At 43.7% G+C, this 20,142-nt stretch overlaps 1 protein-coding gene across 1 annotated transcript in view; it reads left to right on the forward strand.

Annotated features, from left to right (window-relative positions):
• The window catches only part of LOC126252476 (diuretic hormone receptor-like), a 1,022,674-nt gene that overhangs the window by 768,740 nt on the left and 233,792 nt on the right, over positions 1-20,142 (forward strand). Inside the window, exon 5 of the mRNA XM_049953370.1 lies at positions 5,789-5,975. Coding sequence (XP_049809327.1) covers positions 5,789-5,975 — 187 coding nt within the window. The remainder of the gene's footprint in view (positions 1-5,788; positions 5,976-20,142) is intronic.

Genomic DNA, 20,142 nt, shown 5'->3' on the forward strand with positions numbered 1-20,142 from the left:
GAAGGTATCATCCATTCCTCTCAAACTATTTGCCTCACTCTATGGAAGATGTTCCGCTTCACGTTCGTCAGAGGTTACGGTTCCAACATGATGGTACACTTCCACACTTTGGAATTGATGTGCGACGGCATTTAGGCAGAATATTCCAGGGAAATGACTCGGACTGGAGGTCCAGTTGTTTGGCCTCGCCGGCCGGGGTGGCCGAGCGGTTCTAGGCGCTACAGTCTGGAACCGCGCGACCGCTACGCTCGCAGGTTCGAATCCTGCCTCGGGCATGGATGTGTGTGATGTCCTTAGGTTGGTTAGGTTTAAGTAGTTCTGTTCTAGGGGACTGATGACCTTAGAGGTTAAGTCCAATAGTGCTCAGGGCCATCTGAACCATTTGTTTGGACTAGGCGTTCACCTGCCTTGACTCCGCTGGATTTATTCCTATGGCGACACTTGACGGAGCGCGTGATTTCTACTACTCCGATACATGTGGTAGATATTATAGCGCGTGTTCATACTGCTCTTGTATCTGTGGATGCAGCTATGTTGCGAAGAGTCCAGACCTTCATGATCCTGCGTGTCGCGCAGTGTTTGGATGGACAGGAGGGCCGCTTTGAGTATCTACTCTGAGGTGAACTTATTCTTTTATAAACGTCTTGTGGTCATTAACTGTAAATTATTATTGTCACTGCTTGCTAATGTGTTACATCTGAGCGGACGTACTGCGTGAGTTATTTAACTGTGCAATCATCTTTAACACCTCGAAACTGATATTGTTCCTGCAGCTATTCTGTCCTTTGACAACTCATTTGTTTCAGCTTTCTGTCTCTGACTCGTCTGACCACCTTTTTGTTAAATTAACAGTAAAAATACACTGTACTATGTACATGGTTTAAGAAACAATGTATAGCACAGTAATATATGGCTGAATTGAACTGGCAAATAAAAAGAAATGCGTCTCGATCCAGAACTGAACCGTCGACCTCCTGCGTTTTAACCCGAAATACTATTAAAGTGTTGGCAGAATGCCAATCTGGCACGTCCATCTACTGCCGGAAATATGCGAAGGACAAAGTCTTGTGACAGACATTTTTGTATCATCAGTATGCGAGGAATCGCACTGTGAAGTCCCAGTGTACGAACTTTTCTTTGACCTGTTTGTAACTTACAGAGTGTAGTTTGCTTGAAATCTGTAAATATTATTATGCTGTCAGGCAGGTAGCTTCGCAGACAAGCGATTGCTTCCCGTATTCACATTTTTAGAAAATCCACAGGAAAATCGTTACGAGTTACGGCTCCGCGTTCTGTCCATGATGTGGTAGACGGGACCACAGACACCCGTGTTATCTCCAGCCAAAGGCGTCATTGGATGCGGTATGAAGAGGCGTGTGGTCAGAACAAGGCACACCCGGACGTTGCTAGCTTTCTTGATCTTGGACTCGCTACGTCTCGTTCAAGTAGTTCCTGAACTGGCATCACGACACTTAGAGCACTCAAGGAAAAGTCTCTGGGAGTACTAAGAATTTAATTCGAATCCTGAGCATAGCAGCGAGACACGCTGATCACTAAACTGCGAAGATGGAATGTTACGACTTTCAGACCGATATTTTCACTTGCAAGGAGAATAGCGCCTCACGGTGAAATATTGGGTATTTATAATTCATCACTCTTCACTAAACTGTTTGGGCTGGACGAAAAGCTAAAAAATTAACGAGAAATGTGTGCTTGAACATGTATGTTGGTGCCTGCAGGTTTTATTTGACGCCTAACATCGCGTATTCAATGTCCTCATTACGTTGCAGGTGCCAGCCGTGGTGAGAACAGTGTTCTGTGAAGTTGTCAGTGCATCATCTCTTAACTAAATTCAAACGTGGATATTGTGTCGGTGCCCATACGACAGGTGCTTCTGTAGCTGAGCTGCAGTGTTTGGTGTTTCAAGAGACACCATATCCAATATTTATACCTCACACAGCGAAAGCGGAAACACATCATCCAACGAAGTCAAACCGCGGAAGAAAAGTTTGTGTTGAGTGATGCCGAAGGACGAATCGTGACGAAAAAGAAGTGGACGACAGCTGCAAAAGTCACTACAGAATTGAATGTCGCATTCGCGTGACTGTTAGCACGAAAACAACACGAAGGGAGCAGGGATCAGGAATTCCGAAACAGCTTATCAGTGATGAAAATACCCATAACAGGAAAACGTGCTGCCAAAGAACCTTGACTATGGGGAAATGGAAGAATGTCATTTGGTAGAATGAGGTTTGTTTTACTCTGTTCCCGACTTAAGGCTAAGTTTACGTCCCAACAGTGAAACATGATGGGGTCCGGTGATGATTTCGGCAGCCATATTGTGGGGCTCCACAGGCCCCATGGTTACTCTGCAAGGCCCCATTTCTGTCGAGGATTGTGTGATCTTTTTGGCTGATCGGGTTCTACCAATGGTAAAATGTTTGTTTCTCAATAGTTTTGGAGGACTTACGGTCAAATAGGGCAGAAGGGATGGATAACATTCCATCAGAATTTCTAAAATTATTGGGGGAAGTGGCAACAAAACGACTATTCACGTTGGTGTGTAGAATATATGAGTCTGGCGACATACCATCTGACTTTCGGAAAAGCGTCATCCACACAATTCCGAAGACGGCAAGAGCTGACAAGTGCGAGAATTATCGCACAATCAGCTTAACAGCTCATGCACCGAAGCTGCTTACAAGAATAATATACAGAAGAATGGAAAAGAAAATTGAGAATGCGCTAGGTAACGATCAGTTTGGCTTTAGGAAAAGTAAATGGACGAGAGAGGCAATTCTGACGTTACGGCGAACAATGGAAGCAAGGCTAAAGAAAAATCAAGACCCTTTCATAGGATTTGTCGACCTGGAAAAAGCGTTCGACAATATAAAATGGTGCAAGCTGTTCGAGATTCTGAAAAAAGTAGGGGTAAGCTATAGGGAGAGACGGGTCATATACAATATGTACAACAACCAAGAGGGAATAATAAGAGTGGACGATCAAGAACGAAGTGCTCTTATTAAGAAGGGTGTAAGACAAGGCTGTAGCCTTTCGCCCCTACTCTTCAGTCTGTACATCGAGGAAGCAATGATGGAAAGAAAAGAAAGGTTCAGGAGTGGAATTAAAATACGAGGTGAAAGGATATCAATGATACGATTCGCTGATGACATTGCTATCCTGAGTGAAAGTGAAGAAGAATTAAATGATCTGCTGAACGGAATGAACAGTCTAATGAGTAAACAGTAGGGTTTGAGAGTAAACCGGAGAAAGATGAAGGTAATGAGAAGTAGTAGAAAGGAGAACAGCGAGAAACTTAACATCAGGATTGATGGTCACGAAGTCAATGAAGTTAAGGAATTCTGCTACCTAGTCAGTAAAATAACCAATGACGGACGGAGCAAGGAGGACATCAAAAGCAGACTCGCTATGGCAAAAAAGGCATTTCTGGCCAAGAGAAGTCTACTAATATCAAATACCGGCCTTAATTTGAGGAAGAAATTTCTGAGGATGTACGTCTGGAGTACAGCATTGCATGGTAGTGAAACATGGACTGTGGGAAAACCGGAACAGAAGAGAATCGAAGCATTTGAGATGTGGTGCTATAGACGAATGTTGAAAATTAGGTGCCGGCCGAAGTGGCCGTGCGGTTAAAGGAGCTGCAGTCTGGAACCGCAAGACCGCTACGGTCGCAGGTTCGAATCCTGCCTCGGGCATGGATGTTTGTGATGTCCTTAGGTTAGTTAGGTTTAACTAGTTCTAAGTTCTAGGGGACTAATGACCTCAGCAGTTGAGTCCCATAGTGCTCAGAGCCATTTGAACCATTTTTTGAAAATTTGGTGGACTGATAAGGTAAGGAATGAGGAGGTTCTACGCAGAATCGGAGAGGAAAGGAATATGTGGAAAACACTGATAAGGAGAAGGGACAGGATGATAGGACATCTGCTAACACAAGAGGGAATGACTTCCATGGTACTAGAGGGAGCTGTAGAGGGCAAAAACTGTAGAGGAAGACAGAGATTGGAATACGTCAAGCAAATAATTGAGGACGTAGGTTGCAAGTGCTACTCTGAGATGAAGAGGTTAGCACAGGAAAGGAATTCGTGGCGGGCCGCATCAAACCAGTCAGTAGACTGATGACCAAAAAAAAAAAAAAAAGTGGTGACGTGTTCCAAGACGACACGGCCCCACTTCACTCCGTCTGCACTGTGCAGCATTAGCTTTGTGAGCAAGATGCGTTGTCGTATATCTTCAGGCCAATACAGTCAGAAGATCCCAATATAATTGAGCCTTTGTGACGTACTATGGAGAGAATGGTGCTTGATCGCTATCCACCTCCATTGTCCCCGGTCTATATTGTAACGAAGAACACCACTACAGTGCACCGCAACTGCTCACTGTTTTCGCACCCTGTCCTTTCCCCGTTCCTTCAGCTTCCTCGTGTTGAGGGTCCAACCCTGTTTGGTGGGATATTTACGCTGTGCTCACGTCACGTGTACGCGAGTGCGTGGCCTCTGGCAACATCTTCCCGCACTTTCATCCATTTCCAATGAGTAGTTAATATGTTAGGCTACTACAGGGTGAAAAGTATTTAAACCGACAATTTCTGGGATGTTGTAGGAGACATCAAAACAAATATTTTTCCCTAAAGTCATTTTTTCCTATGAGGAGTATTTAAACCGGTACAGGAAGATTTCTCTGGCGGCAAATTAATTAAACCAACAAACACTTGTCCATTTTTTTATGACCAAGAGACAACAAGTAGGTAACAGATACGGCCCAATTAAAAAGTCCCCAACAACATCGACCCACATATTAACGAAGAACAGAACTTGATGAGCGCTAGTAACCCCGGCATGTGGGTTACCCTCGCTTCAAACATGCGAATTGTGCATGTTGAAGACTCCATCACCCCGGAACATTGATTCATCGGTAAACAACACAGAGATGGAAATGTAGGATGCATTTCACACTATTCCAGATACCAATGCGAAAACTGTGCTCTGGGTGGATAATCAACTGGTTCCAGGTTGTGGACACGCTGTAAGTGAAATGAACGTAACAATTGCTCTCGAAGGACTGTTTTTACATTCGTCCCATTCGTCCCCATGTTACGTGCAATTGTACGAGTGCTGGTTGAAGGATCCCGCTCCACATGCTGCGATAGAGCTTCCTCAACTTGCAGCGTTCTTACCATGCGTCGGCGTCCCTGTCCCGGTAATCTGCAAAATGACCCGGTCTCATGCAGACGTTGGTACACAGCAGCAAAGGTCGTATGATGCGGTATACGGCGATTAGGTTATTGTTGTTGATAAACCCACTGTGCAGCTCGTCCGTTGTGGTGCGCTACGTAGTACGCACCAACCGTATCAGTGTACTCACTCCAGGTGTATCGCTCCATTAGCAAACAGAGACAATGCACTACTACACTGGTGGACAGCAGTTGCCTACAACTGAGGAGCATAATACGGCCTCTAACAACTGAAGATCATAATACCACCTCTAACAACTGAAGAGCGTAATACGGCCTCCACCGGCTTAAATAATCCTCATAGGAAAAAATGCCATTAGGTAAAAATATTTGTTTCTATGTCCGCTACAACCTCCCAGAGTTTGTCGGTTTAAATACTTTTCACCCTGTATATCTGTCTCTTGGTTAGGTTTTGCAGAGCTTTGCATATATGAATGAGGTCGAATTTCATGGACTGTCTTGCGATTACTTTCGAGACAGCTGCTCTCGTCAGTGCCGTTAGTGTTACAGCGCGGCTGATGGCCGCCGCTGTTGCAGAGAACGCGTCGCGGTGGTGCCACGCGAACGGCACGTGGGACGGCTACAGCAACTACTCGCTGTGCCGCGACCTCAGCCAGCTGCCGGCCGCGGACCGCGTCGAGGTGGCGACGGCGCTCTACTACGCCGGCTACACGCTGTCGCTCGTCGCCCTCTCCGTCGCCGTCTTCATCTTCCTCTACTTCAAGTAAGTCGCTCGCTACCGTCTGCACAGTGATAAACAGTCCGTACAGGGTTACGCTTTAGTACCCCCGGGATTTCAGAAGGCAGCTACACTACTGGCCATTGAAATGCTACGTCAAGAAGAAATGAAGATGATAAACGGGTATTCATTGGACAAATATACTAGAACTGACATGTCATTACATTTTCACGCAATATGGATGCATAGATCCTGAGAAATCAGTACCCAGAACAACCACCTCTGGCCGTAATAAGGCCTTCATACGCCTCGGCATTGAGTCAAACAGAGCTTGGATGGCGAATACAGGTACAGCTGCCCATGCAGCTTCAACACGATACCACACTTCAACAAGAGTAGTGACTGGCGTATTGTGACGAGCCAGTTGCTCGGCCACCATTGACCAGACATTTCCAATTGGTGAGAGATCTGGAGAATGTGCAGGCCGGGGCAGCATTCGAACATTTTCTGGATCCACAAAGGCCCGTACAGGACCTGCAACATGCGGTCATGCATTATTCTGCTGAAATGTAGGGTTTCGCAGGGATCGAATGAAGGGTAGAGCCACGGGTCGTAACACATCTGAAGTGTAACGTCCACTGTTCAAAGTGCCGTCAGTGCGAACAAGAGTTGACCGAGACGTGTAATCAGTGGCACCCCATACCATAACGCCGAGTGATACGCCAGTATGGCGATGACGAATACACGCTTCCAATGAGCGTTCACCGCGATGTCGCCAAACACGGATACGACCACCGTGATGCTGTAAACAGAACCTGGATTCATCCGAAAAAATGACTTTTGGCATTCGTGCACCCAGGTTCGTCGTTGAGTACACCATCGCAGGTGCTCCTGTCTGTGATGCAGAATCAAGGGTAACCGCAGCCATGGTCTCCGAGCTGATAGTCCATGCTGCTGCAAACGTCGTCGAACTCTTCGTACAGATAGTTGTTGTCTTGTAAACGTCCCCACCTGTTGACTCAGGGATCTAGACGTGGCTGCACGATCCGTTACAGCCATGCGGATAAGATGACAGTCATCTCGACTGCTAGTGATACGAGGCCGTTGTGATCCAGCACGGCGTTCCGTATTACCCTCCTGAACCCACCGATTCCAAACTCTGCTAACAGTCATTGGATCTCGACCAGCAATGTTGCTATACGATGAACCGCAATCACGTTAGGCTACAATCGGACCTTTATCAAAGTCGGAAACGTGATGGTACGCATTTCTCCTCCTTACACGAGCCATCACAACACCGTTTCACCAGGCAACGCCGGTCTACTGCTGTTTGTGTATGAGAAATCGGTTGGAAACGTTCCTCATGTCAGCACGTTGTAGGTCTCGCTACAGGCGCCAACCTTGTGTGAATCTCTGTAAAGCTAGTCATTTGCATAACACAGCATCTTCTTCCTGTCGGTTAAATTTCGCGTTTGTAGCACGTCATCTTCGTGGTGTAGCAATTTTAATGGCCAGTAATGTACATGAGAATTACACGACGTATAGGAAACAAACAAAAAGTTGTGGATGGAGCATCTCTCCAGGTTATGATTAGTAATACGCACCGTGACGAAGCTGCAAAAGGAACCCAGTAAACAGAGTTCCAAACTGGGCAGCTATGGCGCCAGTGATTTCCATGCACACGCTGAGTTTCGCGCGTCAGTAACGGTGCACATACACAGAGCCTGTAATGGAGGTAAAACTTGGAGAGACACTCTATCCACCACAATGTTTCTATTTTCTGCATGTCTTCTTTTTGTCATACAATGATCTCCTGAAAGCCTAGAGATACGTACCATCCTGTACGGAAAGGTGTATCCACTGTGGATTTGTAAAATTCTTCTTAAACATATGTGGCACGTTGAAGATGTTTTGAAGATCACGACTCGAGTCTGAATGTAGGCATTAGAGGAAAGTGCTGCTGGCAAATGGGTCATCGGTGAACTCCTTACCCACCCACTGTAAGCTTAACCTAGCGAGTATAGAATAACCAACAAGGCAAAAAACTAAGACGAGTATTTTCATCTCTAATTCATTCCAGAGATCACAGGTTTCGGTATTCCATCAAGCCATCATCAGGCCCTCTGTAGTTATGTACGAGCTGTACCAGACGAAATGACGTGCAAAAATGCACAAGTATCCACACCAGCATATGTAACACAGCTATACACTCTTAAGAAATCTGACTCCAGATTGCTTATGTGTAGCTTATCACTCATTTCTGTAACAGTTTCGAAAACGTTTTTGCACTTATCTTAATAATTAATCACTATTACGTACTGCACTTCAATCTTACGCCTTGTGTTCTGGTGCTGTCGTTGCAGATTCAGTAACACCTTGAAATACGTAAGCGTTAGATATTCTGTGAACACAATGAAACGTCCCCTTTGAAAAATTATACATGACTGTGCTTAAACTGACACACTATAATTTTTTAGCGCAACGCAATCTGACTTTCAAAAATCTCTACAGAAGAATGGCCCTGAGTAAACCTTTCAGAAATCACTTACCTCACAAAAATCTTCGTGACTCGAACAACTGCAATACAGCGAGCGCCACTACTGCCAGCTAAATAAAAGATTCAAACTACGGAAGGTACTAACTACTGATAGGCATAGTTAGCAAATGAAAGATTTTAATAGAGAACAAACAATGTATTTACATGAATAGCGTTGAAAAATCATAATATACATAGCAGTTCATGACATCCAGTCTTACAAATTTCCAAACTCCGCCATTTCTCTCCCCGCATCCACCACTGCTGGCGGCTCACCTCCAACTGCGCAACGCTACGCGCTGTTCACATCCAGCTGCCGCTGCCCAACACTACATTGGCAGGCCACAATGCAAACTAGCCACAGACTGCACACAGCACAGCCAGTGATTTTCATACAGAGCGCTACGTAGCATTGCCAATAAGAAAACATAAACAGCCAACTTACAACACATATTAAACATAGAAGTAAATTTGCAGCAGTGTTCCAAAAAGTTACAAGCATATCATACGTACAGGATGAACAAAAACTTGGCACTCGGACTTCGCAGCGCGATTCCTGACATACTAACAATAAAAAATGTCTGTAACAAAATTTGATCCTGCGGATATTTCGGACGGTAAACGAACTTTAAAGATGGGCAAACTGGCAACACGGCACTCACGTGTACAGTAACTACTTCCGTCGAAAGTAAGGCATAGCGTTGTGCAGGTGGTGTAGTGGATAGCGTTACGGGTAGACATGTGGGAGGTCTAGGGTTAAGTTCTGGGTTGAACCTTATTTGATTTTATTTGCTAAAAGTAGTCTGCATATTACGGTGTCTGGCGTGTTAATCGTCACACAGCGATTACAGTGGGGCTTGTACAAAACATTTGCAGTTACATACTACGAACTCAGATATGGAAGTACATTCGTTCTCATTGGTCAGCTTTTAAAGAAACCTCTTACTCGTCGTGGACACGAAATGTTTCGAAACACTGCATCTTCTAGATTCCAACTTTCTTTTGTACGTACGCTTTCCCAACTATTTCCTTGCCAGAATCAGGTCCATTATATTTCGTTATGGCGGTAGGGCTAGCAAAGCGCTTTGCAAATAACTTAGATGGGATCATTGGGGAAGGGTACACAGAAAACAGGTTTGGAATCTAGTAGATGTAGTGGCGCGTCCACGACATTCAAAAGGCTTCCTTAAAAGCTGACCAATGACAATGATTGTACTGTCATTTGTGTATTCGTAGTACTTAACTGCAAATATTTTGTAAGAGACCCAATGCAATTGCTGTATGACGATTACGAGACCAGTTACATTACCACGCGGACTACGTTTAGCAAATAAAAACGAATACTTCTAAGCCTCGACGAAAACTCAAATTCTCGACCTCCTGCATGCTAACCCAACACGATATTCACTACACCAACTGTGCAGCGCTGCTGTGTTTGTTGACAGAGATAGTTACTGTACATGTTGTTATAGTGTTGCTATATTCCCAATCTCTATCGTCCATATAGTGCCCGAAACAGAAGCAGGACGAAATTTTGATGAGAAACAGTTTTGTATTGCCAGTATGTCCAGTGCCCGAATTTTTCTGCACTATATATAATGTTCGGACACCAGATGTGGAAATTGTGATTAACACTGTGGAAGGCGACCGCCGAATTAGTACCAGGCAGTTGGCCCGCCAGTACAGGGTAAGCCACACGGCTGTATGGAACATTCTCCATGACAACTGTTGCTACCCTTATCACTTACAGCGTGCGCCGGGCTTACTAGCGACGGATTTTCCACATCGTGAGCAGTTTTGTCAGTGGTTTCTTCACCAGGCAATCACGACTCCGGGATTTGTGTCATCCATCGTATTCACAGATGTGGCAACCCTTACACAGATCGGTATCTTCAACTTTCATAACAGTCGTCTGTGGGATAGTATGCAGAACCCCCTTGGTATGGTGACAGCGAATCATTAGCATCGGTGCAGCCGGAATGTGTGAGCCAGTTTAACTGGCGACCGTATTTTGGGATAGGTCTATCTTCCGCGTCGCCTAACAGACCAGAACTACGCCTTTCTAGCGGGTGAACTTTGCCACCCCAGCTGGACCAAATGCCATTGATCATTTGAAGGATGATGTGGCTGCTACGTGAAGGTGCTGCGGACACATCTCAATCGTGTCTTCCCTGGTCAACGGATCAGAAGGGGGGTCCAGTTTCATGGCGTGCTCGTTCACCAGATTTCAACCCTTGTGATTTCTGGTTATGGGACCATCTAAAAAGTGTCGTACATGCAGAGTCCATTCCAGATGTGGAGGCGCTGGAGCAGCTCATTAATATTGCCTTTGACAGTGTTCACATGTTCAAATGAGTGTGAATTTCTAAAGGACCAAACTGCTTAGGTCATCGGTCCCTAGACTTACACATTACTTAAACTAACTTAAAGTAACTTATGATAAGAACAACACGCACACCCATGCACGAGAGTTTGAAACTATTTTAATGCGGCCTGGCCGATATGAATGTGTGAGATAGAACATGCTACGTAGCGTGCACGCATGTGTTGAGGCATATGGAAACCATTTTGAACACATACTGTAACTGTGTCTACACGGTACAGCGCGTAACAGACCACAGTCTCTGTGAGATGTATGATTGAGTAAATGGTCTCTAGACCGGAAACCATACATTTTCGGACATAAGTTCATTAGTCCTTTTTTGTTCCGTACCCTTTCATCGATCAATCCCTAGAGTTTTTACAAGATGGAAAAAATCACCGTGTATGTATGGGCAGCACGTATTGTTTCTTACGCAATCAGTTGCATGAAAAATCACAAAAATAATGGCGGTAGTTGCATCGAAATACGTCAGTTACACCCAGAGAAATTGTAAGGAGAAGTTGACCCTTGAATTAGATGACACGCGCCGCTATTGAACACCTCGAATGCAAGCGTTAGCCCCAAGTTGCTCATAATCACGATGAGGTCGACGTACGTAATCTCACTTTCACTGCTGTCACGAGAGCCGAAAGTAATAATAGAGTTTATTGCCACAAACATTGAAATGTGGAGATCATGCTTGCATCTCGGTATGTGCAATAGCTGCGTGTTTATTTAAAGTGCGAACTTCGCTTTGCAATTTCTTGGGATGTAACTGACGTATTTCAATGCAACTGCGAACTGACTTCTTGCGATGCAATAACCGCCATTCTTTTCCTGATTTTTCATGTTATTGACTGCGTAAGAAATAATACGGCATGCCGAAGAAAAAAAACCATAAGCTCGTGTTGAAGCTAATGTTTGCTCATGTCTCAGAATGCCTCATAATATTTATTTTCACGTGTCCCTGTCTCAGATTCGTACTAGTGAAAGTCTTCATTTTTTTTTACTATCTGTTTCTGTTCCAGAGATATCTGCGCTGAAAGGTTTAAGTGGGCCAGCCCACATATGTGTGTATTAGCAGAACAATATTTAGTTCTAGCCGATTAGTCATTACACTGGTATATAATAAACATCGTGCTCAGTGGTTGCTTATGTCATTTAGGCACGTAGGACATTTTGTGATATTTGAACTCGCATTTGACAACGGCTATAAAGCCGGTATCATGACTATGTGAAATATACAAACAGTAATTTACAGTCTAATGGAGAAAATTTCTTTCAAATGGTTGCGTATGTAGCGGAAGTGCCACAAGTTCGCGGTTCTGTTTGTGTATTCGTGTACTCGCTCTCGTTTCTGAGAGGGTCGAGTCCACTCGCACCAGACGCCAGACTCAACCAGTGGACACCCGAGTCTACGTGCTCACTATTTTAAGGCCAGTATATGCTGCTCATTTCTGAACTCTGTTCAACATATGTAAAAGTCAAAACATCATTCAGTGAAATTAAAAGAAATGGTGCCAACGTTATGAGTGCAAAATAGTTCCAGTGTTACATTTACAGGAGAGAGCGGATAGGTTGGAAGAGTACGTTGAAGACACTTGTGACGGAAAGAGATTGATTGTCTGATGATGCGATAGAAGAAGTAATTAGAGTCGAAAGGAAGACATAGGGTGCCTCATACTAGTCAGAATATGAAAGAGCTTAACAAGGCTTGAGATTAATTAACGCAGAAGGAAAAGATAACATTCTATCGGTACTTCTAAAAGATCTGGGGATGGTAATCAAGCAACTGTTCAAGATGATTTGTAGATTCTTTGAGACTAGCGACGTACCATCGAACTTTCGAATGATATGAAACACACAATTCAGAAGCTGGCTCGAGCAAGTAAGTGCGAGAACTTCCGTACAGTTAGCTTAATAGCTTATATATGCAAGTTGCTGACAATAACAACGTATGGAAGAATTGAAGACAAAATTGACGATATGTTGGGTGGTCATTTGCCTTTGGGAAAGGTAGACGCGCTATTTACGCATTCCTGACATTTTTCTTGATAACTGAAGCAGGACAGAAGGAAAATCAAGACAAGGTCATTGGATTTGTCGATCTGAAAAAGCGTTCGACAATGTTACGAATGTCGAAATGTACCATGACCAGTAGGGGAAAATAAGAATGGAAGACGAAAGACGAAGTGTTCGCATTAAAAAAGGTGTAAGACAGGGCTGCAGTCTTTCCTCTCTATTGTTCTATCTATACAGTACATGAAGTAGCAATGACGGAAATAAAGGAAAGGTTGGAGAGTTTGATTTAAATTCAGGGTCTAAGATTACCAATAGGATTCGTTGATGATATTTCTAGCGCCTGTCCCAAGGTGAATAAGATTTACAGGATGTGTTGAATGCGTACAGAATGTGGACTGAGGGTAAACAGAAGAAAGACGAATACAATAGGAAGTAACAGAAACGAGAATAGCGATTTTGTGTTTAATCTTACATGAAAATGGGTTATCAAAAACTAGGCAAAGTTAAAGAGTTCTGCTATATTGGAAGCAAAGTAAACTATGATAAGTGAAACAAAGAGGTCATAAAAAGCAGACTAGCAGATGCAGAGAGAGCATTGCTGACCACTATCAAACGTCTGCCTTAAAAATTAGGAAGACATTTCTGAGAATGTATGTTCGTGGTACCTCACTGCATGGTAGTGAATCATGGTATGTGAGAAAACCAGAAACGACAAGAAGTGTTGCAGGAGAGCGTTGAAAATTAGAAATAATGATAAGGTGAAGTATAAGGAGGTTCTCTGCAGAATCAGTGAAGAAAGGAATATATGGAAAACCTGACAGGAAGAAGGAATAGGATGATAGGACATGTGTTAGGAAATCAGGGGATAACTTCCACGGTACTAGAGGAATCTGGAGATGGAGGAGAATGTAGAGGAAAGCCCAGATTGGAAACATGCCAAAAATAATTGAGGACGTAGAGTGGAAGTGGTACTTTAAGATGAAGAGGTTAGCACAGTAGAGAAATTCGTGGCGGGTCTCTTCAAACTAGTCAGAAGACTTATAATTCAAAACAAATCAAATAAAAAAGGCGGGTGCGTGATGCCCACTGTGCACAATGGTGAACAATACTTTGCGATATTGGCAGTGCGCACTCTGATTCTTCACACGCTACAGCAGCTGCCTACGTTGAAAACCAGAAATGCTGGTGTAATCGTATCATGTGGCCACAGGATTTCCTTCTGACCCTCTGTTGAAGAACTTATATTCTGGGAAAACTATGACTGTCGCATCTTAACAATGTTGCAATTTGGGACAGGTACCGAAAATCGTCATGGCGGAGCACCCACTTTATGCGACATGGCACGTAATAAAATTTGCCAGGTTCTCGCGGTGGCAATGAGTTTCTTCAGAAAGCCACTGAAATTCATAAACAGATCAGTAGTTTTAACTTCAATACAAACGAGCCCTCGATTCCCGTACTGCCATGAACGACTGTTACAGGTAGCAAACTGAATACTCAGTGGTAATGACCAGTGCAATGTTCTCAATCATTCGAGCGACGAGTACATATAATCTCCACCTGCGAGCTCGACTCCTATTCGTATCCGGCAATGGAGCTGCCAGTTGCTCGTGCTGCCAAACCATTGGAGAGTCATTAAAAAATGTCGACTGAAAATCCCGAGGCGAATATCAACCTACAATCAACATCATTCAGTGAATTAACGATTCTTTGAATCCTAAAGAAGAAAAAAAAGAAATAAACTCAGTACAAAAGGCGAAAAATGGCACATTAAAAAAATTGTAAAAAAACAAATTAGAAAGAGAACAATGAAAAAAGGAGATCCGTCAATCACAACGGAGGAGATATCTACTGCAGCTGATAGTCCAGAGTTGCCAATCTCTAACTTCATCTTCCACTACTGTCGGCTCCACTTGTTTAAGTTTTATTAATATTTGATCCATGTCTTCGTGTGCATTCCCCAGCAAGTTCATAATGGAGAACTCGCTATGGGAGGGATCATGAGCTCGAATCATGGGGTCAATCCACTGCAGCCCCTTGTTTCCTAATATTCAGCCAATGTGTGGCTTCACAAACTGCTGGTACAGGTATTCTTTCGTTCTTATTTACCTTTCGTACTACTATAGACAGGGCCATAGATCTCTCGAATACGTCAAGCAGGTCCACGAGAACCTCAATAATTACGTAATACTTTTCATGTTTGCTTTCCTTCACCAATAATGGATACTGTAGTGTACCTTCAACATACTTCAACCAGCACGACAACCAACGATAAATGTTCTACACGTGCCCCGAGCTGCACACTACTGACTGAAACAGCAGAACTTCCCGACGTGCACTACCATTTGTCACTGCGCCCCGCCACGCCACGCGCCCTCTGTTGTGTATTTCCCTACAGTTTTTCTCCCTACCTTCGATGGTCAGCGAATCAGTATATGTTCTTCGGCCGTTTGTGTTTACTCTGCCATCGGCGCCCACTGCCGTTGAATAATGGTGAGAACGTCATACAACTAGACAAACAAACGATTAAACCCAGTAGGGACTGATGACGCTGTAGTTTGGTCTCTTTATCCCTAAAACCAACCAACCAACCTGCCGGAGCTGAAAATAGTCTACTAACGTGACTAGGTATATCCACACTCATATTCAGAGAAGTGCACGCTGTTACCTAGCAGTCCATGCACGGAAATCGATCGCCGGAAATTCTCTCACGTGTAACCACGACGGTTTGCTGTTAAGGTAATTAAATTCTTTGACGAACACAAGGAGGAAAATGTGACAGTGCCGACGGAAAAAGTAAACAGACGTGTGAGAAACATTAAGCCGAGTAAATCGATTGTATAAAAACTACGGCCATAGAGGCACGATGCCGAGATAAGTGGGACTCCAGCATTTCCCCAAACAGAAAGTAGCGGACGGCACAGAACAGATATCCCGCAGACTATTTGGGAAAAATTATTATCAATTTCTTTTTTTTATATTAACAATACCAACCAACTGTAACCATGTGAAACCGTCACACATTTTGGGACATGGAAGTGGACTTCAGGGATATTTTGTAGATTCTGAAAGAAAAGCTCTCTGCGCGGGATTTGACTTTGAACGACACCTGAATAAAATAATGAGTTCTGAACTAGACGACATGATTTCAAAACAGATGTAATACAGATTTCAGAGAAAATAAAGCATGACAAAGCAGTCAGTGGCTTATTCACACAAAAATTGGATTCATAAACATCACACTGTGAATAAATGCTACCACAGAAACAGCAACGTGTGAGGAATGGTATGAAACAAATGTGCCAACCAATGTTTAACTGGAGTGCATGTTCATTGGCGTAAACACTTGTAGCCAGTGATATCACACCATTTGTAAGAAGGAATATGCTATTACTACCACCCTCGCAGTTCCTCTGGAACAAACACGACTAAGCTACCATCCTGACGTCGTTTGCAATGTGATGTGCCCGATAACACATAGCTGAGTCAATCGAGAGGTGTGTGGCTAGCATGGCAACTAGCAGAGTACCACTGCTCCTACAGTTGTGACATTGAACAAAGTTAAATTGGTTCGGGAATATACCCTTTAAACGCGTTTTCCTAGAGTATCTAGCTAAGATGAAACCCATAGACGGCAAATATTGCCTCATGGTAGATTTTCGACTCTCTGAAGGTGATGGCTTTATTTTTCGAATTGAAAAACTCAGCTATGCAGGAGGATATTGTGAATAAATTTAGAAAACTCCAAAGTCAAGATGGAAGCAGTAGCTATGTGACCATTCTCGTAACAAAGAAATTGTTTCTTAATCTTGAGTAAAAAATACATAACCAAATTAAGTATAAAATAATCCATACTTACAAGGGGAGGCCACGACGTTTGGAACGCGGATTTATTTCAAACTTCGTACACTCATAGTACTCCATTAGGACAACAAAATGTGTAACCAGTAGCGCGTACTTCTCAAACGTTATTGAGAAAATCGCAAGATAATTTCGGTCGTCAGATATATACCTGTGTGTGGCCGTTTCTACCAAGAAGCGGCGGCAGCGGACAGTCTGGCTTTAGCTGTCGCCGCAGTCGCACGCTCCTCAAGTTTGCTCCGTGAACGTTCAGTGTTTACGCCAGTGTTTTCGTGTTTCGTAATTGTTTGTTGGCGTTTTGCACGTGAATTTAGTGTTGTAAATTGAGCTGTTGGTCTTCGTGTCGTCTTTCTACGTAGTGCCGTTGGGATTTCGGCGCTGTCCCAAATTTCTTTGCTGCAGAACACCATGGCAAACACCGTGAGAAAAAACACCGTGATTTTCACTTTCGACAAGTACACCTGTCGAGTACAGCCCTTCACTTGAAATACACGACTGAATTAACGAGGTAATTGGCCTTCATTCTGAATCTGTTCATACCATGCAGCTAGACTCTGATGAATACTGCATTTTTGTAAATTTTAACGATCCCGTGAGTGTAGACCGCTTTCTGGAAAAATTTGGTTATGAAACGGAATTTATACACCGTGATGGTACTAAAAGTACTGTAAAACTCAGGAATTCCGAGTCTGTAATTAGAAATGTTAGGGTTTTGAATATTCCTATAGAAGTAGACAACTCGAAAATTAAAGATGTCCTTTCAAAGTATGGGGTTCTCAGACAAATAGTCAACGAAAGGTGGGCTTCGCATTTCAAGCTGCAGTGCTTTAACGGCATTCGCTCCGTGGAGATGGAAGTGAAGGCAAACATTCCCTCCCACATCTTTGTTGACGGGCACAACGCACATGTTATTTACTCAGCGCAAACCTCTACATGTCGTGTATGTAATGAGTCTGGTCACCTCCGTCAGGACTGCCCTCGCCGTGTTATTGTGCTAAAAAATAACCTTACGCAACGCCGGAAATTAACACTCAGCGATTTGTTGCCAGCCAGTAATACAACAGAGCCGGCGGCTGCTGTGGATCCTGTTACTACCTCTGAAAATGTTGCACTCAATGTTAATGAATTTCCGTCTTTAAAACCTGCATTAATTGCTGAAGTTCCGTTCCGTGACAGCGAGAGTCCCACTAAAAAGCGTCCTCTAGAGGACACTGAAAAAAAATGTTGATGAGGACTCTTCCTGTGAAACACCCGTTGCCAGGAAGCCGAAGCCAAGTCCTGAAGATCTGTTGGAAGTGGAAAAAGGAGATGAAATGCAGGTCTATGTGGCTTCCACTTCTGCACAAGGAATTATGTCGCCACGAAAAGATAGTGACGCAGCTGGTAGTGACCTTTCACAGAAATGTGACCCTGAGCCTGAGGTCACAGCGGCAATAGCCGCATCAAGTGCGCAGCCCATGTAGTGCGAACAGTACGAGGAAGAACCAAGTAAACAACCTGCTGACTTCGAAGCGCAACACCGCGCCGAAGGAGGAAATAAACAAGCATCACCGCCTCGCCAGCGAGACAACACAACAGACAACACCGCCGGAGCCAAATGTTGACGACTAACAAGCCACCACCGTTGCGCCAGACGGCCACCGTCGGAGGCTGCGACCGAAACCAAGTCTTGCTGTCAAGCGTCATCAAGCGAAAGCCACAACAGAGAAGAAAGACATCAAGAAACAGAATATTAAATATGAAGTCATCAGGGCCAACACTGACGAGGAGAAAGACAAAGACCACAGCAAAGCAATGCATTGTCAGGATTTCAGGATAATTTTCTTTCAAGCACTTTGTTTGAAAGCAGTAACAATTTTTCTAGGAAGTTAGTACATGTAATGGGCACACAGCTTGTAAAGATCGTGACTTGTAGAGAAGCACGTTGCTGCTATACTCATACCAATCCTCATCCCCAATAGCTTCTTCTGGTATGTCTGTGATGCAAGTTTTTTATAGCATTACTACTATTAACATTAATAAAATACAGTCAAAAGAATTCTTGTACCAGTCTGGGACAGATATTGAGTTGCTACAAGAAGTTGCGATAACGGGATTTCGGATCCCAGGCTTTTTTGAAATTGTTAATGTTTCTACCGAAGTCAATATCGGTACAGCCATTCTTATAAGGGATGGCATACCAGTGACTGAAATCGAACGACTAGAATCAGGAAGAGCCGTAGGCATAAAAATTTTCGATGTGACCGTGCTTAACCTTTACGCCCCATCAGGAAATTCCGATAAATTGGATCGTGCGAAGTTTTTTCAAGATGAACTAATTTATTTATTAAGGAAAAATCAGGGTTCTCTTATACTAGGTGGCGATATTAACTGTGTTTTAAACCAGACAGATCAACATCCCAATTTCAACTACTCACCACAGTTAAAAAAGTTAGTAAGTGCTCTACAACTTAAGGATGTGTGGGAATTTCAGTACCCGACGTCAGTCGAGTTCACGTATACATCCAGCCACTCCCGCAGCAGATTTGATAGATTTTACGTGTCACCAAATTTGCAAAATTTTATATTAAACGTTGAAACTGTTCCCGTGTATTTTAGCGATCACAGTACACTTTTAACTTGCTTTAATTTAAGTGTACAGCCAACCCGTCGATTCAGAGGCCAATGGAATTTGAATATCTCTGTTTTAACTGACGAAGAACTGGAACAGGATATAAGAGCAGCGTGGACTATGTGCCTCCGCACAGCAGGCAAGCACCCAAAAGTCATTGACTGGTGGACTAGGAGGGTTAAACCGAGGCTGCGGAAAGTTGTCATGCAGTATAGTGTAGCGAGGCACAGGGAGTTGAGGAATACAATGGAGTTTTATTATAAAGTTTTAAGAGACTTATATCAACAGGCACATGATGACGTAATTCGTCTGAATGATATCAAAAAATAAAAGCCAAGTTATTAAGCATTAAACGGTAACAGACGGAGGGATTAAAAACTAAATCGAAAGCCACATCAGTAGTAGCAGATGAAACAGCTTCTCTGTATCACTTGGTGCGGCATACTAAAAACAGACGTCAAACTTTTATTGATGAAGTCCAGACGCATACTGGTACAACGCTCATATGCCAGAAAGAAATACTGGACTAGGTCCACAGGTACTATGACAACTTATATGCCCCTACCACAGTGGACGATGCAGCTCTCGAGGATTTTCTCACTATTTTAGGTCCACAATTGTCGGGAACAGAAAACGCTGACATCCTGTCACCTATTACTAAAGATGAAGTGCATGAGGCAGTGCGTAACTCACCTCTCCAAAAATCTCCGGGACTTGATGGCCTCTCTGTGGATTTTTATGCCCGCTAATTGTCTATAATTGGGGACAAGATCACTTCCATGGCGAATGAGGTCCTGAATGGAAAAGCGGTCCCTGCAGA

The sequence above is a fragment of the Schistocerca nitens genome, chromosome 4 (assembly GCF_023898315.1).
Source record: "Schistocerca nitens isolate TAMUIC-IGC-003100 chromosome 4, iqSchNite1.1, whole genome shotgun sequence".
NCBI classification, from domain to species: domain Eukaryota; kingdom Metazoa; phylum Arthropoda; class Insecta; order Orthoptera; family Acrididae; genus Schistocerca; species Schistocerca nitens.